The sequence below is a fragment of the Pongo pygmaeus genome, chromosome 16 (assembly GCF_028885625.2).
Source record: "Pongo pygmaeus isolate AG05252 chromosome 16, NHGRI_mPonPyg2-v2.0_pri, whole genome shotgun sequence".
Classification (NCBI taxonomy): Eukaryota; Metazoa; Chordata; class Mammalia; order Primates; family Hominidae; genus Pongo; species Pongo pygmaeus.
The window spans coordinates 91,923,532-91,950,158 of NC_072389.2; the positions used below are offsets into that span (position 1 = coordinate 91,923,532).

General features: G+C 38.0%; 1 protein-coding gene across 1 annotated transcript in view; it reads left to right on the forward strand.

Annotated features, from left to right (window-relative positions):
- The window catches only part of AGBL1 (AGBL carboxypeptidase 1), a 912,082-nt gene that overhangs the window by 285,204 nt on the left and 600,251 nt on the right, over positions 1-26,627 (forward strand). Inside the window, 1 exon segment of the mRNA XM_054451589.2 lies at positions 14,080-14,233. Coding sequence (XP_054307564.1) covers positions 14,080-14,233 — 154 coding nt within the window.

Sequence of the window (26,627 nt, forward strand, 5' to 3'; positions counted from 1 at the left end):
TATCACTTAGCCTGAAGGATGAGCATTTTCATTTTAAGGCTGTGATAAGGAGTTGGAAAAGATAATAACCAAGAACATCTTTTCCTTCAAAAGGAATGTGCAGGTGTAAATGGTAATTTTTCACATAGAGAAGGCATATCTGGAACCACGTGGCTCACCGCTTCATGAAAGTGCATCTGTCCTCTTCTCCATGTGTTGTCTTGCCTAAAGAGATATTTTTACTGTTTTCCAGATTGCAAAAGATACACAACTAGTATTATTTGTGTATCACACTCAGAGAGCTCAAGAAGTTAATCCAAGTAATGTGCGTTGCAAGCTAGGCTGTAACAGGCCACATTTGTTATAAAACATGTTTTGTTGCCTTTAGGGACACGGAACAGGCAAGATTCGTGATCTCCCTTCAACAGCTGTTTTTATGGTCTTGCCTGTGAAACACTGCACATGAAAAGTCTACTGTGGGCTGGGCACAGTGGCTCACTCCTATAATCCCAGCACTTTGGGAGGCCAAGGTGAGAGGATTGCTTGAGCCCAGAGTTCGAGACCAGTCTGGGCAGCGTGGTGAAACCGCCATCTCTACAAAAGATGCAAAAATTAGCCAGGCCTGGTGGCATGCACCCATAGACCCAGCTACTTGGGAGGCTGAGATGGAGGAACACTTGGGCTCAGGAGGTTGAGGCTGCAGTGAGCCAGGATCACACAACTGCATTCCATCATGGGCAACCAAGTGAGACCCTATCTGAAAAAACAAAACCAAAAGCAAAAACCAGAAAAGAAAAAAAAATCTGCTAGGGAAGGGGATTCCTTTTAAAATATGTTATGTGTTTGCCTTTCCCATTGGGTAAGGGATCATGGATCTAGGACACTGTTCTTTTCACTTGTTAGAATATCTTGGACTCTGATAAGGTTCCTGGTGGCCATTCGTATAAAACATTAGAACGCAAAGGGGTTGGTGAAGTTGTCTAATTCACCCTTAACGTTTATAGATGCAAGAACTAAGACCAGAAGTCCCACATTTAGCTAGCGGCCATGGAGGAACAGAACATCAGCCTTTGAGGTGTATTCCTGTGGTTTTCTATTCCCCTGTAGAAAAGTGTGGAAGAAATTCAAAATTTCTGCCCCGGGGTCAGATCAGTGTCATTGCTTGCCATTACATTCGTAAGCTGCTAAAAGATGCAGTCGTTTTATGAGTACATGTAGTCATCATTGTATGATGATACAGACATCTCTAATGTTTGAATTCAAATCACCAACCCACAGTTTATATCTTTAATGCTGAGTGCTGTGGATGTGGTTCAGCTGAGCGATAATGTCTCTTTCCAAACATGGTCTAATTCTTACCCCAAGATGCTCTGATGGATTCTTGCTAGGTGCCTACAAGCTGATTCACATTGTGTAACCCTTTCAACCTGGCCTTGACTTGATGGTACCTAGTTGTTTACCTTCTGCCTCTGGGCCTGCTTACCTTCTGGACACAGTTTCAGATCAGAATACAGGGTCTAAAATTTGCAATTGATAAATAACTCTAAGAACCACTGGGTGGGGGTTCAATGAGGAGATGATTTCATCTTAAAGGGAAACAAAACACACAAAAAAGAGGACCACCCTCTCTCCACCAGTCACTTAGTTTCACTGAGAGGGAAAGAGAGGCCTTGTTAATTGATGCTTATTGGCTTGTTACTGTTAACAGTATTAATAACTATTACTGTTACTATTAATTACAATAAGCTATAACTGCTTATGACTTTTTATTGTTACTTGTGAGCCTACTGACTGTGAATGTCTTCCTCCAGGGAAGTTTGTGGAGAGTTAATGAGAAAGAGGGATAACTTATTTCTCCTAAATGAGCAAAACAGGGTTAGAAAGACAATTTATTACTTGAAAGTGACAAATGTGTATTCTCAATTTTAGGTTTTACATTTCCAATAACTCACAGTCTTTGTCCTCTCTAGGTTTAAGACAATAATTGACTCTGTGACTTCTCTTAAAAAAAAACTTCCTCCCATCATGGACAAAATGAGTACATTCTGTAATGCTAACCAGTCATTTTTATTTTTGGACATGTCCTGAGGAGAAACAGTTTTTCTTCCAACAGATCAGTGATAAATTAAACGTGAATGATACCCCAAGGGGAAAATTAACTGTATGTTACTTGGGGGTTATGGTGAGGGGTAGAAAATACGTTTCCATGTGGAATTCATAATTTGCAAGTCTCTTATAATATGGATTACATTTAATAATTACAAACATTTTTATAGCAAAGGACTTGTATGTTGGATGTTTTTCAACGTGACTACAATTTTGAAACTTTCAAAATTTTATTATTCTCTTATAATAAGAAAATTAGTATTTGGTTCTTTCAAATGGATATCTTTCAGATGCTTGCCAGCAAGTCTGTTGGATAATTGTTCATATTATAGCATTAAAATACAGCTAAAAGAAAGAAATATACTATTGTAATTCTGAAGCAAACAAAAGCTGTATTTTAATCAGCCATATCAAGTTGTCAGTAATTGTAATGGTTGTTAAAGTGTTAGCAATAATCGTTAAAGTATTAGAATTATGTTATAAATAGCCCCTAGGTAGCCAGTAGTACTGGTTGAAAATGGGGCCCCAAGAGAGTTTCTGATGAATATTTTAGGAGGTAAAAAATTGGGATCTCCCTGAGAACTTATAACTGTATAAAGTGACGAGACAAAAAAAGTGGTCATTAGTAGAATCCATGTATTGGGAGAGCTTAAGGATCTTAAAGGATAGAGCAGAATTTTTACCAGACACATATACCCACTGTGAAAGATGTGAATACTGTTATCTCCAGAGACGGGGTGGGTTGAGGGTGAGGGGGAAGAGAGAGAGAGAAGAAAGAAGAAGAAAGAAAAGAAAAGGAATTAGAATGTCACATGCACAATATCTTATAAAAGACTCAGAATGAATGAAGAGTTTAAGAAGTGTCAAGTGGGAAATGTGGACTTACATGTGGCAGATCAAAGATGCAATGAGCAGGTCACAAATCAGCACTGTCAGGTAATCAGTTGACAGAGATCCATTCTTGTATAGGCCAAACAAATGACAGACCCCAATAAAGGTTCTTGATGTTGAGGAGGTGAACATGGAAAGCCATTCTGAAGGAGCTAATATGTACATGAGTGATAAAGTCTTTGACAACAAGGACATCTGAATTCCAGGGTCTTGGGCACAAAGAAAGAAAGCTTCCAGGTCAGGCAGGTCTAGATTTTAGTCTAGGTGTTGTGTTTCCTTGCTGTGTAGCCACAGGCAAGCTATGTAACTTCTCTTAGCCTCAGTTTTCTCATCTGTAAAATTGGAAACAAAAAAGCAATGACTACATAGGCTATTTTGAAGATTAAATAATTGCTAATTGGAAAGTTTTAGCAAAGTGTCTACATCTGGTAAGCAATACTAGATGGTAACCATTAAAGCATTTATTGTTTTTTATGATGATGTGTGATTATTTTCTCTGTTGGACTGATTGGAAGATACCCATTCCATAATTCATACTAAAATTAAAATAAAAAAAACAAATGGAAGACCCCTCCTCAAAAATTACAAAGGCTACTGATTTTTTTCTTGGGGTAATTGATTATGATTATTTTTTTCTTACTCTTTTTTCTAAATCATCATAATATAACGTTGCTAATTTTTAATGGACAAGGAATATTAAACCATCCTTTCTTTATAATTGACAAATCTGTGAGTAGATATCTAGAGACTAATCATTTCTCACATTTTTAAAGTTAAGTCCCTTTAACTTGGGGAGCATAATATTGGCAGACTGAAACAGTTTGAGAAAGCTCATCAGAACATGCCTGCAGCATATTCTTGTAGCTTTTATTTAGCTTAAGGTGTTATTTGTTCTTCTCTTGTGATAAGAAGTCTTTGATTCTCTGATGAGTGTATTTAAGTGACAACTGAGATCTAGGCAGTAGACAAATAAAATAGGCCATCTCCTTAGGAGTGGGCTTTCTTCTAAATTAGGGGAACAGAGAGTGCAGCAGTTTAGGGGATAACAATAGAAAATGAATGGTTTTTGAGTGCATAGTGCTTCTCACTTTATCAGTAGCCATCAGCAGGTTACCCTGCTGAGGTCAAGGAAGTCTTTTATCGAAGTTTTAAGGGAGTAGTTGATAAAGGAAAGGGAGACTGAGGACTCCTGTGGAGAGACACAGGATGAGGCTGCAGGCTAAGGTTATCAGCTTGATATTGTTCACAGACAGGATTTTCTTTTAAGAAGTCAATCTCTCTGGGGGTTTCTACAATTGCCTTAAACTCATTCACATTTTTATAAAGAAACCCACCCCTGTGGCTTCCACAGGGCTGTAATTACAGTCAGTTGGCACATGCATTCAGAGGTCCTACTTTTCTCATCAGTGATCCCCACAATATCCAATTAGGCATAACTTTTCTGGACCAGAGATGGGAGATCATTTTTAGGAGAACAGGACAAAAACGTTATTGCAAAAGGCAATCCAACAGAAATTTATTCTTGGCTTACTTCTAGCAATCTTTTATATGACTGAAGTCAAAATAATCCCCTAAAAGTAGAAGTGTTAGATACTTGCTGGACCTGACGGCAGGTCCAACAGGAGGGAGATTTCATTGAGGGGTGCAGGGAGATGGATCCATGAAAAATTGCAGTTTACAGAAAATGAGTAATATGGTTTGGCTGTGTCCCCACCCAAATCTCATCTTGAATTGTAGCTCCCATAATTATGTGTCATGGGAATTAATTGAGTCATGGGGGCAGGTCTTTCCCATGCTGTTCTTGTGATAGTGAATAAGTCTCATGAGATCTGATCATTTTATAAAGAGGAGTTCCCTTGCACACACTCTCTTGCCTGCCACCGTGTAAGATGTGCCTTTGCTCTTCTTTCACCTTCTGCCATGATTGTGAGGCTTCTCCAGCCATGTGAAACTGTGAGTCGATTAAACCTCTTTCCTTTACACATGACCCAGTCTCGGGTATGTCTTTATTAGCAGCATGAGAATGGACTAATAGAGTGAGCTTAAGCTAAGAGAATATTAGGCATTTGTTGATTTGTAATATTGTTGTGGAAAATAATAATAACAAATTAAAAGATAACTCATGAGAGAAGAAAACTTTCAGGCTTTGCCTTCTCCGACATGGGCTGCTTGGGAGCCTGTCCAGCCAACACTATTTTGAAGGACAGTGCTCATGTGCCCTGTGATACCTTTTTGACTTTTTGTCTCTCATAGCTAATAGTGCTTGGTGGCTTCTATAGACCAACCTTATGCCTAACCTGCTTCCCCGTATCTGATTCATAAAATCTAGATTTTATTATTTTTTTAAAGTTTGATATCAGGCACCAAAGAGCTATGGCTTAATTGTAATATCACAGAATGACGATTACTGCTTTTTGTTTTTCATTTATTTGTTCCCCCTTTTCTCTTTTTTCTTTTTCTTTTTTTTACAGATTGTGTTTATTATTTATTTTTAATTTATTTATAAAAGTTTCATTTCATTTTTAATTGACAAATAATACTTGCTTATGTTTATAGGGTACAATGGGATGTGTTGATACATGAATATGTTCCAGATTGATCAAACCAGACTAATAAACATATCTATCACCTCACATACTTACCATTTCTTTGTGGTGAGAACACTTAAAATTACTCTTTTAGGGATTTTGGAATAATTCTGTGTATTATGATAAGCTATGATTACTATACTATGCAATAGATGACCAGACCTTATTCCTCTTGTCTAATTGAAATTTTGTACCCTTTCTCCAACATCTCTCCATTCCTCCCCCTTGTTCCCGCTCCTCCAGGCCCTGGTCACCACCATTCTACTCTCTGTTTCTATGAGTTTGACTTTTTTATATTCCATGTATAAGTGAGATCATGTGGTATTTGTTTCTCTGTGCCCAGCATTTCACTTGGCATATGTCCTTCAGGCTCATCAGTGTTGTTGCAAATGACAGAATTTCCTGCTTTTTAAGGCTGAATAGTAATTCATTGTGTATGTATGTATATATGTATGTATGTGTGTGTGTGTGTGTGTATAAAACTCCATGAGTGCGCACTGTGGTTGTTTCCATATCTTGGTTCTTGTGAATAATGCTGCACTGAACATAGGGGCGTAGACAGATATCTCTTTGATGTACTGATGTCAGTTCCTTTGGATATATACCCAGGAGTGAGATGGCTGGATTGTATGGTAATTCTATTTTTAATTTTTTGAGGAAACTTCCTACTGTTTTCCAAAATAGCTGCACTAATTTACATTCCCACCAATGGTGTTCAGGGTTCCAGATCCTCACCAGCACTTGCTATCATTCATCTTTTTGATAATAACCAATCTAACAAGTGTGAAGTGGTATCTCATTGTGGTTTTATTTTGCATGTCTCTGACGATTAGAGATGTTGAACATATTTTTTTAATGTATCTGTTGGCCATTTGTATGTCTTCTGTTCAGAAATGCCTATTCAGGCCATTTGCCCATTTTTATAAGGTTGTTTGTTTCCTTGTTACTGTTACTTGTATACAAGGTGTTCCTTGTATATTTTAGGTATTAGCCCCTTATCTGATGTATGATTTGCAAATATTTTCTCCCAATTTGTGGGTTGTCTCTTTGCTCTGTGAATTGTTTCCTTTGCTATGCAGATGCCTTTTAGTTAGGTGGAATCCTATTGTCTACTTTTGCTTTGTTTGTCTGTGCTCTTGGGGTCATATTTAAGAAATCACTTCCCAGACTAATGTCATGAAGGTTTTTCCTTATGTTTTCATCTCATAGCTTTACAGTTTCAGGTTTTATGCTTAGGTCTTTAATCCGTTTTGAGTTGATTCTTATATAAGGGATCAATTCTCATTCTTCCACTTGTGGATATTCAGTTTCCCAACACCATTTATTGAAGAAACTGTCATTTCCCCATTGCGTGTTTTTGGCACCTCTGTCAAAAATCAATTGACTATAGGTGTCTAAGTTTATATTTGGGCTTTAGTTGAAAAAGCTTCACCATTGGCAAGGACCCATGTGGCCATAATAAAATGTGAAACAAACAGATTTAATAAGAGAGAGAGAGAGCGAGCTCATAGAAATAATACAGCAAGACAGTGTTTCCCAAAACATATTCTATAGCACTTCAGTCTCTTGAGATGTTTGGAGAAGAAAAGTTTAATGGTCATCTATATTTATGAAGCACTTGTGCTAGTTTTTCTTCTAACAGTTCACAATGCATATTGAAATATTAAAGAATCTGAGAAATCCTGCATCCACAGAAATATTTTCATTTTCTTTAACTTAACATTTTCTAAGCACTTTGGCTATGAATTTCCTGCCTTCTCCACCTCCTTGTTCACACCATAGCATTTACACACTACGGGATATATTTTGGGAAATGCTGCAACCAAGTTTCCCTTTCTGGCTTTAGAGCCTCGGAATCTTGATAGTAATTGTGAGGCAGGCTACATTTAGTCTAGATTTTGATAATAAAGAATACTGAGAGCAGCTTTCACTCAAATGTTTATAAAAATCTTAAAAATAATTTGTTTATGATCACAGAGACTATAATCTGAATCCAGCACTATCCATACCTTCTTAACTAAGGAGCTGGAATTTTCCTTTTCCAGGATGACTTAGAAACGTGATTGATATTCTGATGGAGACATTTCCATTCTTCTTCTGTGCCATCTCTCATGGGATACCCAGATGTCTACTTCTTATATCAGGGCTTTAGTTAATAATTTAATATTGATTTTTGTAACCTATGAATTTTTTTCCAGTAAGCTTCTTTTAAGAGGATATTTTCTATTCTCTAGTGGTTATTTTATTTTTGCTGTGTCGAAAACCATTTTTATTTAAGTCTAATTTCATTTAATTGTCAGAAAATGTGATTTGTATAATTTCTGCTTTTTTGGGGGAAGAATCTAATGAGTTTTTAATAGCTCTATGTATGATTAATTATTGCTACAGTTCCATGAATATTTGAGAAAAAAATTAAAAAATATTCTCTGGAAAGACAAAGTTTGACATATGTCTACAAAAACAATATTGTTCAAATACTTTATATTATTATTTTTATGCCATTGATTTATTCAAGACCGAGGTGCTATCTTAAAATCTCCCACTCTGAGAATAATTTTTTTCTCTTTCTGCTGTTTTTTGTGTTATATATTTGAATCCCATATTATTTGATTCTTAAGATTTATGAGTTTTATATGTTCATTGTGAATTGTGCCCTTTATCAAAATAAGATTTTAAAATCCCGTTTAATGCACTTGATCTTGAATATGGCTTCGCTGTATATTACTATTGCCGTGCCTGCCTTAATTTATGTTTGCTTATGCTTTTAGTTTCAATATTTCTCCTTTAAAATGTTTGAACAGAGGCAAACAAAATAAAGAGATAATTTAAGAGCATTTCTCATATACTTTTTTTTTCCTTTCTCTCTCTTTAAAAGTACCTCTTATATACAACATGCTGTGGGATTTTAAAAAGTAATCCAAATTTTTGTCATTATTAAGGCTGACTAGCCTGTTTATACTTAAACAATTTTTACTGTTACTTGTCATTTTGGTTTCATGCTATTTTCCATACCTCACCACTGTTGTCTCTTTTTCTTTTTTTCTTATGCAATGTGGACCATCATTTCTTTCATTTTTTCACCCTCAGGGTTTATAACTAGTGCTTTCTTTTTACTACTTAAAAATACTATATTTGAACTCATACTTCTCCATTAACAATAACAGCTAACATTTATTGTTTCATACATAACAGATGCTCTTCACATACATTATACAACTAAATTATAGCAACCACTGCATGAGACAGGTAATGATATTTTTATGTGCCTTTTAAAGATGAGAAAACTGAGTCACAAAGAGCTTAAATAAAAAATTTACATCAGTTTTTTCAGAATCCACGCAACCAGAATGTAAACCCAGATTTCCTACATTCCTTGGGTCACGGTACCTCCCTCCACATTCAAAGCCAAAAATTGCACGCCTCTTACCTCTTTTTCCATTACATCCCATCTCCTTCTTTGGCTCTGACTTCTTATTTCCTTCTTTCACTTATAAGGACCTTCGTCATTACCCTGCACCCAACTTGATGATCCGGGATAGTCTCCTCATCTCAGATTTCCTAATCACATCTTCAAAGTTCCTTTACCATGTAAAATAACATCTTCATAGGTTGCAGGGATTAGAATATGGGCATCCTTGGAGGGCCATTATTCTGCCTATCACACCAACATAAGCAATAAACTCAACTCTGTTTTAGAGACCCATTGTTCTAGTGATATTCTAGAGAGTTTGCATTTGGCACAATGCTAAGTACTGCCTTTCAATTTTCAAGAATTAAATAATATTACTGTATCGATGTAAGTTGAAAACGTTAACATTTTGTTTCACCTTTTTCCTCCCTTGTACATCTCTTTTTAAGTTCATTTTAGAGCTAGGTGATGACATCAAAATTTGATAATGTGTATTGTCTCCCTAAAGAATTATTTTTTAATGTTTATATTAATATAGTAACCATATTTTTAGGTAGTCATTTAGATGTAAGCTTGTTTAACTGGATTTTATTTTAGTCTTTTAATATTGCTTTTCTGTTTGATTTGGGGGCAGCTGAAGTGTGTCTTCAAGTCCTCCTTTTCTTTCTTTCTTTTTTTTTTTATTTTAAGACAGGGTCTTGCTCTGTCACCCAGGATGGAGTGGAGTGACTTGATCTAGGCTCACTGCAGCCTTGACCTCCCAGGCTCAAGTGATCCTCCCACCTCAGCCTCCCACGTAACTGGGACCACAGGTGTGCACCACCATGCCCAGCAATTTTTGTTTATTTTTAGTAAAGATGGGGTCTTGCCATGTTGCCCAGGCTGGTCTTGAACTCCTGAGCTTAAGCAAACCACCTGCCTCGGCCTCCCAGAGTGCTGGGATTACAGGTGTGAACTACTGCACCTGGGCCAAGTCCTTATTTTCAATAAAGATAAGGTAATATGTTGTCTGAGCTTTTGTATGTCTGAACATGTATGCTACATTTGCTCATGAGCAAAAACTTGTTTGGATATGTTTATTAGATTATAATCCCTTCTACTTTCAAACTCTAAGCAGTCCTCATTTCCTCTAGCGTGCAGTGTTGCAGAATAAATATGAGCCAAGAATGATTTTTTTTTGGTATACATATAGGTACAATGGGTTTATTTATGCACAGACACACACACACACACACACACACACACACACACCACACAGGGACACATACATGTTTAAAAATAATCTTCAGTATAGGGTACCAATGTTATTCTACGCAACAATGAGCAGTGAGTTAAGATTGGCAATCAAACACACAGGTTAGGCTTTATCCAGAACTAAATTTACTTGTCCATAAGAAAGAATACAGAGAGGGCAACAAAACAGCACACATAGAAAGGGCTTAGTGAGAGTCTTTGGACTCCCAGGCACAGCTTACTTTGTCCTAGTAACTCCTCACTATGGAATTATGTGGTCATGAGAGATTAGATTGAGTGGGACATAACCATCTCAGCCTAGGAATACTATCAGCCTCAGGCTTCCTTCAGATTTCATGCTTAGCTAGTTGTCTACGTTGTGTGTGTGTGCTCGTGTATGTGTAGTTAGTCATCTTGTATTCTCGGCTATGTGGCTCCCTCCCAATCTCCAATGCAGGTGCATCTCATCAATACCTGATACTCGTTAGTTGATGGACAATCATAACAATTAGGTACAAAGATTTGGTTAGATATATGGGCCTCTGCTGGATTCTCGTTTATCTTGAATCTGGTATAAACATGCTTCTTATAATTCCTTTACTTAGTATTGTGTCAAATCCTGGCTCTCTGGAACATCACAAGAACAACCTGTTTCTAAGACACAGTTGGGTTTATTGCTCATGTTGGCATGGTAGGCAGAATAAGGGACCTCCAAAATGTCCATATCCCAATGCTGTGAAGTGAAGATGTTACTTTACATGGTAAGGGGACTTTGAAGATGTGATTAGAGACTTTGAGATGGGGAGATTATCCTTGATTATCAGATTGGGTGCAGGGTAATCACAAGAGTCCTTAAAAGTAAAAGAATGAGATAAGAGCATCAGAGCCAGAGAAAAAGATGGGACTTAATGGAAGCAGAAGTCAGAGTGATGCAATTTTTGGCTTTGAAGGTGGAGGGAGGTACCATGAGTGAAGGAATGCAGGTGACCTCTAGAAGCTAGAAAAGGCAAGGGAAGAGATCTTGTATAGAGCTTCCAAAAGGAATGCAGCCCTGCTGACACCTTGAATTTTGCCCAGTGGGACCCATTTTAGACTACTGACCTTCAGAACTATAAGATAATAAATTTGTGTTGTCTTAACCTACAAAATTTGTGGTGATTCCAGCAGTAGTAGGAAACTAATTTACTTGACAAAGGAGAAAGAATGGGATGGAATCTTACTAGTGTCTCAAAGGGCAGAGGGCAAAGTGGGGATATTTATTGAGACCTTAAAGCCTGGCTTAAAGGCAGATATTTTAATGTGGGGGGATTGATTAGGGTTGAGTAAGGATCATGAAGTAATGGTTTAAGTTTGGTGGACACTGTAAGGCAAGGATTTTGAAAAGAGGTGAGAAGAGGGATTCGAAGAATCTTGGCTCAAAGATGGGTTGATGCTTTCTATTGAAGAGTTGATGGGATATTCCTGAAATGAACAATATATTTATTTGTAATTTCTGTCTTCCCAGAGCAGTAAAGTTATGCTGATGAAGGCTGGGGAATAATAGTCATGTTAATGTAGACAGTAAGCTATGAGTGGGTAAATGATTTTGGTTCTCAGTTTTAAGGAGAATATGACTCAAGGTCAAATTTTCAGGTGCCCCTGAGGCTAGAGTAAGGCCATAGAATTATCTGGTAATCTTTTCTTTTCTTGACACTTTTTCTTTTTCCTTGCAATTCACCTATTTCAGTAGAGTATAAATAGGTTTTAGTCTATTCCTATTCAGATGTCGGGATTTCTACTCACTTTAGGACATTCTTGTTCCCTTGTATGTTACTTGTCTATTGCTGCAGTAACAAATTATAAAAAATGTAGTGGCTTCAACAGGAACAGGTACTTTTAAAAAAAAAAATTGTACAGCTTTTTAGGTTAGAAGTTTGACATGAATCTCACTGGGCAAAGACCAGGGTTTTGGGATTGCGTTTCTCCTGGAGGCTGTGTGGGGAGAGGGTGTTTCCTTTCCTTTTCCAGCTTCTAGAGGCCACCTGCATTCCTTGGCTGGTGATGCCTTTCTCCATCTTCAAAGCCAGCAAGGGAAGACTGAGGTCTTATGGGGCCAGCAATTGTTCTCTGCAGCCAGGAAAGGGTCTCTGCTTTTAATCACTTTGTGATTGGATTGGCCCCAACTGGACAGTGCAGGACGACCTCCCCATTTCAAGTAGACCTTAATCTTAAACATGTCTGCAAAGTCCCTTTCACTATGTAAGGTATCCTACCAAAGGTTCTGAAGGTGAGAACATGAACATCTTTGGGGGCCACTATTCTTCTTACCATATCTGTAGTAAGTTATTTTCACATGTAAATACTTCCTCTACCTTTTGAAGGCACTACTTCCCTTTCCATATATTTTATGTATTTGTCAATATTTTTACATATTCATTTTATTAAAAAATTCATAAATTTTTTATTTCATTTACCTAGCAGGCTAGTTATTTGTCAAGAAATAAGGTGGGTGGTTTCTCCTTGGCCCTCTTAATACCTACTTGATTGTGGAAAAAACTTTCTACATTTTAAGCTAGGAGGATAATTTTTGGGCAGTGGTGTTCTTGTGCTGCAGAGGGGGCAGTGTTTCCCTCTATGGTTACTGAAATCTCCACTGTCAGGGGATGCAGTGCGGGTGGGGGAATATCTCTTAGCCTTTCTGTGACTAGTGCCCCTGTTTTGATTAGGGAAAATTTCTTCGAAATTCTTAAAGATTGTTAACCAGGGGCTGGACGTGGTAGCTCATGGCTGTAATCCCAGCACTTTGGGAGACCAAGCAGCACGGATCACCTGAGGTCAGGAGTTCGAGATCAGCCTGGCCAATATGGCAAAACCCCCCTCTCTACTAAAAATACAAAAAATTAACTGGGTGTAGTGGTGGGTGCCTGTAATCCCAGCGACTCAGGAGGCTGAGGCAGGAGAATCGCTTGAACCTGGGAGGTGGAGGTTACAATGATCTGAGATCGCGCCACTGCTCTCCAGCCTGCCTGGTTGACAGAGTGAGACTCTGTCTCAAAAAGAAAAAAGGATTGTTAACCAGGTGTCCTAATTTCAATGGTTATTCCATTTTTTTTTTAAATAAGTATTGAAACGGGGAGGTATGGTAGGAAAAATTTGTTGCTATTAGTTGTTCTTTTAGCTTAGCAGTCCCCCTGGATTAACCATGTCTATTATTTTTTCAATGTGCTCACAATTCCCCCTATTACTTGGCCCTATGATATTATGTGCTGTTGAAGTTTTCTGTCTCATTCTCCCCAGTGTTCTGGGCGTGTTCTATTTTCATGATAACCACATTTTTTTTTTTTAATTTTAAGGAAAGCATGCTTAGATTTGTCTCTTTTCTTTTTAAATTGTTTGCTGTTTTTTATTTGTACAAATTTATGGGTACACGTGAAGTTTTCTTACATGCATAGATTGAGTAAAGGTCAAGCCAGCACTTTTAGGGTATCCATCACCCAAATGACGTACATTGTACCCATTAACACATTTCTCATGATCCTCCCCCACCCCATCCCCTGACCCTTCCAAGTCTCCATTTTCTATCATTTCCTCATATGCCACAGCGATAGGAAGAGCGCTTTATGCTCCGCCCTCCTCCCTCTTGCTTTCAGTGCAACTTGAAAACAGATCTTCTGTTATGCCAAAACATGCAGGAATGATGCTTCCTGCTCAGTCTCACTGAGTTTCTCCTAGACAGTAGAAATAGCCCCCTTTTAATCACTCAAGGTCCAATACATAAAGGACAGATTAGATTATAACAACAATACTTCCAAACTATATGTAAGCTGTTGTTGTTTTCTATTATTGTTATAAAAAATGTTGATAATATACATGCCTGCTTTATTTCTGCTCCAGACTCATCTTGACATCCTGGAAAAGAGTGTCAACCTCAAAGAGGTCTACTTCCGGCAAGATGTCCTCTGCCAGACGCTGGGAGGGAATCCGTGTCCCTTGGTGACCATCACGGCCATGCCTGAGTCCAACAGTGATGAGCATCTAGAGCAGTTCCGTGAGTAAAATGGGATCTTCTTCGTGGAAGATTTGACTAAGGGTGTCCTTTATAGTCTTGGAAGCATTCTGTCTCTTCTAGATCGAAAGCTCCATAAAGGGATGGAGACTGTCTGTCTTTGTAGAAATACACCCCCAGCTTTTCTTGGTGTGACACAAAGATTAAACATTAATGTTGCTCTGTTGTTAAAGGGAGAGAAAATGAAATGAATTCAAACTGTCAGGGAGATGAAATGACAGTTTGCTAATGATGGTCACTTCCTCTTTTAAAACAGAACCAGGACTCTGAATCATATTTTCCAACTTCTAATCCAGGGACTTTTCTCACTGTGCTCACTGCTGTTATGTGACTGTCAGTCAGTCAAGGTTTGGAAAGAAAGTTGAGTTTTTAAGCCCTGGCTAAAGAATCCCCTCGATAACCCAAATACCATTTGTATCTGAAGGGCTAAAGATGTGGACAGGCTCTAGCTAAGAACTTTGAAACAAAGTCAAAGCCGAACTCATGCACACACACGCAGACACACACAAATATACACGTACGGACACATACACAAACACATAGACACATGTAGACACAAACATATACACAGAAATGTATACACGTATAGACGTGTAGACACAAACATACACGTCTAGACGTGTAAACATGTGTAGACACAAACGTATACACAGACGTGTATACACGTATACAGACATGTACACACACACACACACACATCTTTAAATATTGGGTTTCTGTGCCTAAGTGCATATGTGCAACTGACCTGTTGACCTGTTACCAACTAGCTTTTGAAAATGGCTTCTGACATCGTTTCAGACCTTAGGTAGGCAAACAAAACAAAACAAAACAAAACAAAAAAAACACCCAAAGAATGAGGAATGTTTTGTGATACAGAGAAGTTTTGGAGATTAAAGAAGAAACTGGGCATCCAGCTTAATTTATCCCCAGAAGATACTGCCTTCTCTAATGAAGATACAGTCTTCCCTGGTGAAGATACAGCCTTTCCTGAGGAAGATACAGCCTTCCCTGGTGAAGATACAGCCTTCCTGGTGAAGATACAGCCTTCTCTGAGGAAGATATAGCCTTCCCTGGTGAAGAAGATACAGCCTTCCTGGTGAAGATACAGCCTTCTCTGAGGAAGCTACAGCCTTCTCTGAGGAAGCTACAGCCTTCCCTGAGGAAGATACAGCCTTCCCTGATGAAGTGCTAGCCTCATTCAGGTGACTCTTTGGTAGATCGGAATTATATTTTCTCACACCCCATCAGCATCTGACAATGGATGCTTAACAACCTGGCAAATCAACAACCGATTAACCCATCTGGATTAATGAGGCCCGAAAATGCTTTAATGAATAATAAGGGATTTTCCAAAAATTCTCTTCTGTGTTTTATACATTTAACAGCAATTTCCGTAACAGTCAGAGTCCCCCCGCTCAGCAGATGAGCAGTGCTTGGGAGCTGGAGACAGCAATCCTCCCAGGGTAACTTTTATTGAACAATTATTTACTTAAGAAAGTGGATGTGTGTAAGTCTGAGCTTCTTTTTCTAAAAAAGAGTTGAGCAGAACTCTGATGTATCATTATGACATAGAAGTGCCTCCGTTTTTGCATTTTGTGCTGACATTGGTGTTTTTGTTGCTATTATAAATGTGGAGAGTATTCTTACTTTAAGAAGAGGACTTGAAACATGCAAAGGCCCTTAAATAATCTGGCACTCCAACAAATAGTTCTGTTAAAAAAAGTGAGAGAAAGAGAAAAAATATCTCTTAGTACACCCTTATGTGAATCAAAAGAGGCTGGTTTCTGCTTGCTCTGTAAGATGGGTTATAGTAAGTGTACACTCTTATGATCATAACAGTTTTTTTTTCTTTTAAACACATGCTAACATATTCGATGTTCATCTCAAGAAGTATCAGATAAATGCTATGCATTTTCTTTTTGTCACTTGCAAATGACAATCAATGAGCTAGATCCTGAGGAAACCAGGCTTTGACCTAGATGAAAGGGCTAGTTAGGGCCATCTTCATAGGTGTGTCACCTATACATTTGCAGAGGTCTCCTGCTTAGAAGGGCCATGCACTCTGCTTAATGCTTTTCTGCCACTATCTTTATAAAATTCTTTATAAAGTTTTAAACAAGGGGCCCTGCCTTTTCATTTTTCTCTGGGCCCTGCAAATTACATAGCTGGTCCTGGATGTGATTTAAGGTCATAAAGGTAGAAAGTGGCAAAGGCCGGTGCCTTTCTGATACTACTCTTCTCTGTTTCCAAATTATGCATGAAGAACTTTAAGTTTTAACCTATTTTTCCCACTCTCTGAAAATACTATTTGTATGGAGTATGTAGCTGATTGGTATCTTTCATCATGGGGATTAATTTCAGGACCCCTTATTTTACAGATGGGGTAAGTGGAGCTCAGAAAGGTTAAATACTATGATCAGTAGAGGTGACAGATTTTCAACATTGTTATTCTGATTCCAGAGTCCACACACACAACAAATGTGCTGACTCCTTTGTTATAACACATGTTCAGCATCAACATTTTGGCTTCATTCTTGGAGCCATAACTTCCTCTCTTCCTCATTCTGTCCTCGAATTATTAGACACTAGCTGAGTTGTTAAAGCATTTATGCTAAATTGCCCACAAATAAGTGTATTACTCTCTTCTTGCTCACAACGAATTTTATTTTCCTTTCCTAACCCAATGGAAGCATTTTCATGGTGGATGCTTCAGATACTGTGGCAGGAGGGGAGAAAGAAAATTCTTTCTGCCTGAAGGCCTTTCTTCAGACCCATCAGATCCCAGCACAGAGCTGAGATTGCATGACCTAAGCCACGTGCTGGGGCACAGTTTTAGCAGGGCTACATAATAAAAAAGTGTACAGGGTATGTGTGTGTGTATATTTTTTTATATATATATATATATGGTAACTATATATATATATGGTAGCTATACATATATATAGGTAACTATATATATGGTAACTATATGTATATATGGTAACTATATATATATGAATATATTCTTATATATATATGAATGTATAAACACATGTCATTGCTGTGTTTCTAAAAGGAAAAAAAAAACCCAGCCCAGCATAAACACTACCTACCCTTCAAAGTGCAAATAACCATGCCTGTAAATCAGAAATGGAACTACTTAATTTCCTTTGAACTACAAAATGTGATGTATTGATTTAGAAGGAGAAAACAGCAAATGAGCTTGCAGCTCAAGATTCTCCTGCCTCCAGGCCTCCCTTCAGGTGAGATTAAATTGTTTTACCTGCTTCCTGACTCTCAGGGACTAGGGTGGCTTCAGTGTGGGATTGCATTTAGCTGCAATTTAGCTAGTTTCTGGTTCAGTAGCTGTCACTCACCCCTCATAAGGAGGCTTGAGTGGAAAGAAAGGTTTTCTCTCCACTGTGTGGGATTATTACTTGAGTCTTACTTTAGAATTCCAGGAAATAAGACCATGGCTATGGAATGCTGGGGGAACTCCCCTCTCAAGGCTGGATCCCTTGATGATCTGGTCTAAAGTCCTGGACCTGAAGATTATTGAGGACAACTTAATGATTACTTTTAGTTCCTCCCAGGGTCTGAGCTCCAGAGAGTCTTCCAAAAGTGTCTATTTTGTTTGATTTATATTTCAAAACCATTTTCATTTTAAAAAGTTATTTTCCTGGAAACATTTAGCCTTACTTTCTTGATAACTTATTTTCAGTTGAGTTGTCACCAGATTTGCCAGCTGTGTACTTTATCACTATTTGGAGAACTGAGGACAGTCCCTTTTTGAAATGCTCCCAATAAAGAAGACTTACTACTTTACACCTTGATATTTGAGCTCTCAAAGCCAAACTGCTGGCAGGTCTTCAAGAGCAAAATCATTCTCTGCCCTTTTCAGTGGGACAGTGAACAGGGAAGTTCTCTGGGAGATTGTCACTGAAGTCATTATGGAAGAGGGGGGCTTAAGGAGAAATTGACGATAGCAGGGAACCTTTACAAAAGGATCAGCAGCTCAGTCTAGCATCAGGGACTCTTAGTGATGAATAGGCATTGGGCAGTTAGAAAGTCCAGGCCCTTCATAACTAGTAGGATTTGGGATGTCAAAGGAACCTAGGCAGGGCATTTGGGTTTTGCACAGCAGAACGGGAGTGAGGAGGAACACACAGAATCCAAGAAAATGGAACAGGGGCTCCAATAGGTTGGAGCAGAAGATATTCCATAAGTTGTTTGGGAATAGGCTTGGTAGGTACGATCAGTCCAAGAAATTCTTTTCAGTGCCTTCTGAGCCTAGTCTCCATTGGTTAATGGTGGTCTGGCATAATTACACTTAGCATACTTAAATCCTTCAACACATTATATGTGAATAGGTACTTTGATTAGCATACCCTTTGAATATGCAACTTCCAGGTAGATTTGAGAAGTTTTCTATCTTTAGTTTGTATACTGTTCCGGAATGGGATGTGTGGGTGGGTGGTGTGGTATCTCTTTTCTTAAATTTGAACTGAGAGAAGATGCTGAATTTAAGCAGAACTAAAAAGCAATTCAGAATAAAGAGTCTTGGGGGGTCATTATTTATCTAATCCTGGAAAGAAGAATGGTTCTACCTTTGCCCAGACGCAGCCATTTCCGAAAAACCATGCCTGTTTTCTGTTTCTTCTCACACAGATGGAGTTGCCTTTGTGTGGAAATTCCTCTTACTAATGAGCTCTTGGCCTTCCTATGCTTGTCTTACCTCCATTTTGCAGATGGCATCCATCAAACATATTCCCAGATACCCCTCTTTAGGCTTTGGTCTTACCGGACTATTACCCAGAAATGCACACAACCAGAACACACTGCTTAGTGAAGGCTGCTATCATTTTGTTAACTTCTCTATTTTCTCCACATTGCTCTCACAACCTCACATTCTAAATGACCATTTTAGCCTAGAGAAAGTTGAGTCCCATTTTAGTTTGGAGAGCTATATCTCTGGAAGATGCTTCATTTTTCTTAGAAACTTTATTGCCAAATTGGACATCTCTACATTCAGACCCTGTAACAACATTGTCTTGACTGTCCTCATGAGTGATCTGAGAGAAGGAATGAATTTGTGGGAATTTTCTGAGGGAAAATGTCATTCTCCTATTAGAAACTCTCATTCTCTAAATGAATAGTCATGGACTGATTCACTGGTGAGAAGTCAAGAAACAACAAAGGTGGCTGGGAGGGGGTGGATATGCTATTTTTGCAATCTGAGACACCGCCACCCTGCATTTATTATAACCGAAAAGAGCAGAGCATAACCTTTCTATGTCTCTGGAGGTGAGATAATCTCACTCCCCTGCCACAGTCTCCTATGGCTCACACACTGTTGTTTCCAGGGAGCCTGAGGTGGGGGAAAGCAAGAGGCTGCATTTGCAGTTGTTAAAGAATACCTTTCTTTTTCTTTTTCTTAAAAATATTCTTACAAAAGCAATGTTCTATTCAGCCTGCCATTATGCTAAAAGCTTTTCCTTGGAAGACAATAGCTGTTCTCAGAAAAAAGATTTACATGGGGTCCCCAGGGTGTAATGAGCTACTGCGGCACCTGCCTTGGGTTGGGAGTTGTCACTTGTAAGTGGTTTTAAATTAGAAAGGAGTGGAAAAATACACAGTTACAGAATTCCCCTTTTGGCTTCTTTGCAAATCATTTTCCACTCTCTCTGGCCTTTGTCTCTTTCTAAGCCTCCTGATCAGGTGTGAAGAACAGAGCTTTCCGTTGGGGAGAGCTGGAAGCGACAACAGTGGTTGGTCCCAGGAAAACAGAACTCAGGCGAACTGCAGAACTCTCACTCTGGACATTTCTGTTTTTATACCTCCCAGAGTCATGTGGGGACAAGTATCACTATGGGATTACTGAATTTTAGAGCTTAATAATCCATAAAGACTATTGAGTCCTGATTTCTCAATTGCTGGTGAGAGATTGGGCTGAGGGACATCGGGACATGAGCTGAACTATCTAGGTAACCTAACTAGTTGGTGGCAGAGATAGTTCTAGACCTCAGCCTCTTGTCTCTTGGCAATCTTTTTTTTTTTTTTTTTTCTGGAAAGTGATGCTTTTGACAAATAGTACAGCTAAAAAAAAAATTAACTATAAGAGCATAATGACTTCTCTCCATGGAACTCTTTAATAAAAGGAGTCAGAGAAACTGAACTGTGTGCCCTTTTCTTGCCTTGGGATTTCCATCTTTTCAGGCAACCTGGGCTGAAGATATTAGGAATACATAGATAAGTATTATTTAGTCTTTGTCACTGAGGTACTCATAATCAACAGGGTGTGTGTGTGTGTGTGTGTGTGAGTGTGATGTTAAACAGGTCATTATAATACAGAAAGTTTTAACGGGTGAAACTAAGTTCAGCGGAAGCACAGAGAAGAGAGGATGTATCTTCATGGTAAAATCAAAGGGGGACTTTTACCCACCATGGTCACCTGTATAAACCCCACGTGCTTGGTGGTCTTGTATTGACACGGCTTTGCTTTCAAAGAAAGCTCAGTTGGCAATCCAAAAACTATTTGAAAAACAGTTTGACTCTCTTGAGAATACATGAAAAGTAAAATATATAAAACACATCAAAACCATCTTACATTTGTTTTTCCTCATTTTTTTCACTGTTGTTGATCTGCCTGCATATCAATAGTGACTCACCATAATCCTACCCTCTTCAGATACAAACCCTCAAACTGTGTGACATCGAGAATGGTTGAATATCTCCTTTCTGCTTTCCACTTTGGCCTAGTCACTTTAATAATAAGAAGGCAGGAATCCTTCCTCCTTCTAAGACTGGTTGAAGTGGGTGGGAAAGATTGTAAAACCTTAAAGGTAGTTGAATAGCTTGGCTAACACCCTATCATGTAAATATTTTATTCTTATACAGTTTTACATAATATCATTTGGTTCTTATAATTACCTTATGAATTAAGAAAGACAATAATTATTACACCTATTTTATGGATGATAAAAATTAGATTCAGTGCCAATGCCATTGATTTACACTTTGAAGTCAAACTTCTATATGCAGAGAAATGGGGGCAGTGTCTTTTCAAGTAGAAACATAGCATGTGAAGAAGCAAGGAGACCTGGATATGGTGCTTTGAAAATCTCAGGGTGGCCAGGTGTGGTGGCTCATGCCTGTAATCCCAGCACTTTGGGAGGCCGAGGTGGGCAGATCATTTGAGGTCAGGAGTTTAAGACCAGCCTAGCCAACAGGGTGAAACCCCGTCTCTACTAAAAATACAAAAAAATGAGCCAAGTGTGGTGGCACGCACCTGTACTCCCAGCTACTCAGGTGGCTGAGGTAGGAGAATTGCTTGAACCCAGGAGGTGGAGGTTACAGTGAGCTGAGATTACACCACTGCACTCCAGCCTGGGTGACAGAGTGGGACCCTGTCTCAAAAAAAAAAAAAAAAAAAAAAAAAAAAAAATAAATAAATAAGAAAATAGAAAATCTCAGGGTACAGGACTACAGAATTGTGGATTGAGTATGGGGACAGCAGATGAAATGGGAAAAGTAAGTTGGGCTAAATGATAGGTGGCCTTCTTTTTCATGTCAAAAAAGTTTTTATTGAAGGCAATTATGAGCTAATAGGATGTTATTAAAAGCAGAGAAATGACAAGATCAGATTTGTTTTGGAAAGTTTTGTGGCAGTAATGTAGAGGAAAGTTTGGGGTAAGGAGGATAGTCGTGTCATGGAGTCCAGCACAGAGGAACTCAGAAGCATTTACGTCTTAGACTTAGACTTACTGGGGTTCAAATATTGGCTCTGCCATTTGTTAACTTTATGACCTTGGAAAAGATGATTAGACACTTTGTGTCATAGTTTCCCCATATATAAGTTGTGGATAATAATACTTTTTCATAGAGCAATTTGAAGATTGTAAAGGGCTTAGAAGGGTGTCTTCCACATGGTGAGTGTTCAAGAAGTACTAGCAGTTGTTGGTCAACTATGTGGGTGATGAGGTTTCAAAGGAAGATAGGTCTAGGGAAATGGGAGAGAGGGGCCTAAATTTAAGAGATGTGTCTCAGAAGTGAGAGGTCCTTGGTGACTGGCTGAGAGTAGGGATGAAGGGTAGGGAGTTGAAATATTAATATTTCCACTTTGGTTGGTGGGTGGATAGTTGAATGCCAATAAAGAATATGTGAAAAAGAGTAAGACTGTTGTCGGGGGATAAGAAGTTTGGTTTTGGAAATATACATTTTCAGAGGCCTAAAAATTATATAAGAACTAAGGCTAAACATAATTATAAAGCCAATATGCTATAAAATATACTCTATTTTAGAGAGAAATAAAACAAATTTTATACTACCTAATTTTCTCAATTAGCAAGGATATCAGAGTTAATTCTATACAGTTATTACAGCAGAAACATGTAATATATTTCATCAGAATCAGTCCTAGAACATTCTATTCTACAAATTTGTTCATGTGATATAATGATTTGCATATTTTAAGGTCATTAACTATTTACAAAACATTTACATATGACTAATACCTCACAACAGCCCTGTGAGGTAAGAAAAAAGAAAGAATTGGATGTATTATCTCCATGTTTAGATGATGAAATTGAGACCTGAGAAAGACATATAATAAGTAGGAGGTAGAGCTTGGATTTAAACCAAATCTGAATTCTAAACCCCATAACCGTAACTCTTGTACTGACTGCCTCTTTCAGCTGTGCAATAATGAGGGAAAATCCTTTACCTTCAAGATACAATCACCCATATGTCAGAATAATTGTTTACACTACAAGTAATATGTTCTAGGCTTCTCCAATGGTCATTTAAACACTAATAACCCTTATAATTTTAGTAAAATCTAAATATTACTGCCTCTACAATACTCTGCATTCCTTTCCCACTCGTATCTAAAATGTTTCAACCCTACTAACCTTCTTTCTCTTTATTGAACACAGCAACCTAACCACCTCCACTGGGTCTCTATATTTGCTGTTTCCTCTGTGTCCAACACTTTTTCTCCATAGTTATGTGTGGTTGATTTCTCCTTGTCATATAGTATTCATGCTCACGTCAAGGAAGTCTTCCTGGATCATGATATCTAATGTTGTTCCCCTACTCCGAATCTCTTTATCACATGACCTTGCTATTTTTTTTCTTCATTGCCTCTATGACTGAGCTCCATGAAAGCACAGACTATACGTTGTATTTTTTTCTATTGTATGTCTTCGAACTAACACAGTCTCTGCACGAAGCAGGTGCACAATACATGTTTATTCAACAAGTAAGTGAAATCCCTGAACCTGTTCTTGCTCCTAGCCACCATGTGGGACCTTTAACCTCTCTTGAAAAGTTACCTCTTACCCGATTATTTCTTGGGTCCCCAAGGGTAGCCACAAATGTGCTCATAAAGCAGCTATTGGCTACGGTCTCCACACCACTTCATTCTTTCCCTGAACTTCTCTTGGTAGTTGTTTGTTGTCCTTGCAGTCTTGAAAAGCACTTTTGCCATTGCTATGTTTTCAGAGACTTACTGGATTCCATGTAAAGGTAGGGGAATAGCCCTCTCCAAAACTGTGCCACACATCCACACTACCTCAAGTGGTATGAGTCTCCTCACGTTTCTGGTGAAAACAGCTCCATCATCACAGGCTGGATGAGGATGGGATGAACCCCATGCCTCCAAGGTTCAGATGCCTTTCTCTTTCAGGATTCTTATACCCAAGGCATAAAAACACAACCAATGTTTCTCTTTCAGGATCCTTGCACCTAAGGCAGAAAAACACAACCGATTTGTCTTCCATACTTATTAACACATGTCCTGAGGGCTGGGTAATTAACAACCTTGTCAGTTCCCGAAACTCAGGATATAAGACTGTGCTAGCCAGGCGTGACCATGAGTTTGCTATTGAAATTCCCAATAAAATATGTGGTTTTCATAAAACAAAACAATACAATTTATTATTGTTCATGGATATTTACATGTGTAGAAAAATTATAAAACCATGCTGAACGAACTACCGCCAGATTCAAGATAGTGATTCCATCTGAGGAAGGAGAAAGGGAAAGCAAAATGTAAAGCAGAAAGGGAAAGCAAAATGAAACCTAAATCTCATCTATTGGGGAGTTTGTATTTCTTAAAGAAAAAGAGTTCTAAAGAAAATATGTAAAAATGTTAACGACTTTAAACATGGGTGTCTGTCATATTATTTTCTGTCTCCAACTATTTTTATATTTCATGTCTAAAATTAAAAAATTAAACTAAAAGGTGCTAACATGTCATCCTTGTCTAACAAATGCATAAATTAGAGTTAGAAATGTGAAAATAACTCCACATTCCTCCTATTACTACTCCTCAGATAATTACTGTAGTAGTTTTAAATTTATCCTTTAATATACAGATACATGCACACACACATGCACACTCACATACTGACGCATGAATACATATGTACAGAGCCTTGAAATTTAGGTAAAATTTACTTAAATTGGCCTTCTTGACAATTGAAGTCTATGACTTCCTTTGGAAGTCCAAATCTCTTTCCCATTAATCTGAGACTCAACAGCCTCACCAGATTCTCTGCTACCACTTTACACTCCCACAAAGTATAAGAGATTATTTTCCTCCATGGCGCAGTCACATGGCGCAGTCAACAATTTTATCTGTCTTCTGCATTTTTATACTTACTAGTTTTTAATTTTTTTAATTTAATTTTTTTTATTTTTAAAATTTTTGGTGGGTACATAGTAGGTGTATATATTTACGGTGCACATGAAATGTTTTGATACAGGCACACAATGTGAAATAAGTACTTCATGGACAATGGGACATCCATCCCCTCAAACATTTATGCTTTAAGTTACAGATAATCTAGTTACATTATTTAAGTTATTTTAAAATATACAATTAAGTTATTATTGACTATAGTCACCCCGTTGGGCTATCAAATAGTAGGTCTTAGTCATTCTATTTTTTTGTACCCATTAACCATCTCCACCTCCCCCTGTGACCCTCTACTACCTTTCAAGCCTCTGGTAACCATCCTTCTACTCTTTATCTCCATGAGTTCAATTGATTTGATTTTTAGATCCCACAATTAAGTGAGAACATGCAATATTTGTCTTTCTGTGTCTGGCTTATTTCATGTAACATAATGATCTCCAGTTCTATCCATTTTGTTGCAAATGACTGAATCTCATTCTTTTTTATGGCTGAATAATACTCCATTGTTTATATGGAACCACGTTTTCTTTATCCATTCATGTGTTGAGGGACACTTAGATTGCTTCCAGATCTTAGCTATTGTAAAAACAGTGCTGCAATGAACATAGGAGCGCAAATATCTCTTTGATATACTGATTTCCTTTCTTTTGAGTATATATCCAGCAGTGGGCTTGCTGGATCATATGGTAACTCAATTTTTAGTTTTTTGAGGAGCCTCCAAACTGTTTTCCATAGTGGTTGTACTAATTTACATTCCCACAACAGTGTACAAGGGTTCCCTTTTCTCCATATCCTCACCAGCATTTGTTATTGCCTGTCTTTTGGATAAAAGCCATTTTAACTGGGGTAAGATGATATCACATTGTGGTTTTGATTTGCATTTCTCTGATGATCACTGATGCTGAACACCTTTTCATGTATCTGCCATTTGTATGTCTTCTTTTGAGAAATGTCTATTTAAGTCTTTTGCCCATTTTTTGATTGGATTATTCGATTTTTTCCTATAGAGTTGTTTAAGCTCTTTATATCTTCTGGCTATGAATTCTTTGTCAGAGGGGAGTTTTAAAAAATCTTAACTCTCTTGCCCCCCTCCAAAAAGAACCCACCATTTTAGTGTTATTCTAATTTGTATTTTTGGGGGCATGACTCAGGTGGTCCATATTTTAAAATGTTTGTGATTTTCATTTCTTCCTTTTAAATTGTTTATTTTTAAAATCATTTGTCTGGTTTGTCTATTATGTTAGATGATTTGTTCTATAAACGATTTATGAGGAAGTCTTTGAATATTAGGAATATTCCTCTTTGTTAAACATGGATTCATTCATTTAGCAAAGATTTATTGATCATTGATCATTTTACTAAGTATGGGAACATTTTCTCCCTGTCACCTCTTTTTAAATGTTAGGTTTTTTTGCTTAATTTTCATGGAATCTTATATAGTAGTCTATTTTTTACACTTGTGAGCATAATGTGTTAGGAAAAAGTTTCCCATTTTACAGATGATGGAAGTAAGACCTAGGGAATAAAAGTGATGTGCCTGGTTGCATAGCTATTAAATATGGAGTGAGAAATCAGAATTTAGGTCTTCTCTCAGCAGCATAGGGTGGTGTGTGCCTGTAGTCTCAACCATTTGAGAGGCTGAGGTGGGAGAATCACTTGGGCCTAGGAGTTTGAGTCTAGTCTGGACAGTATAGTGAG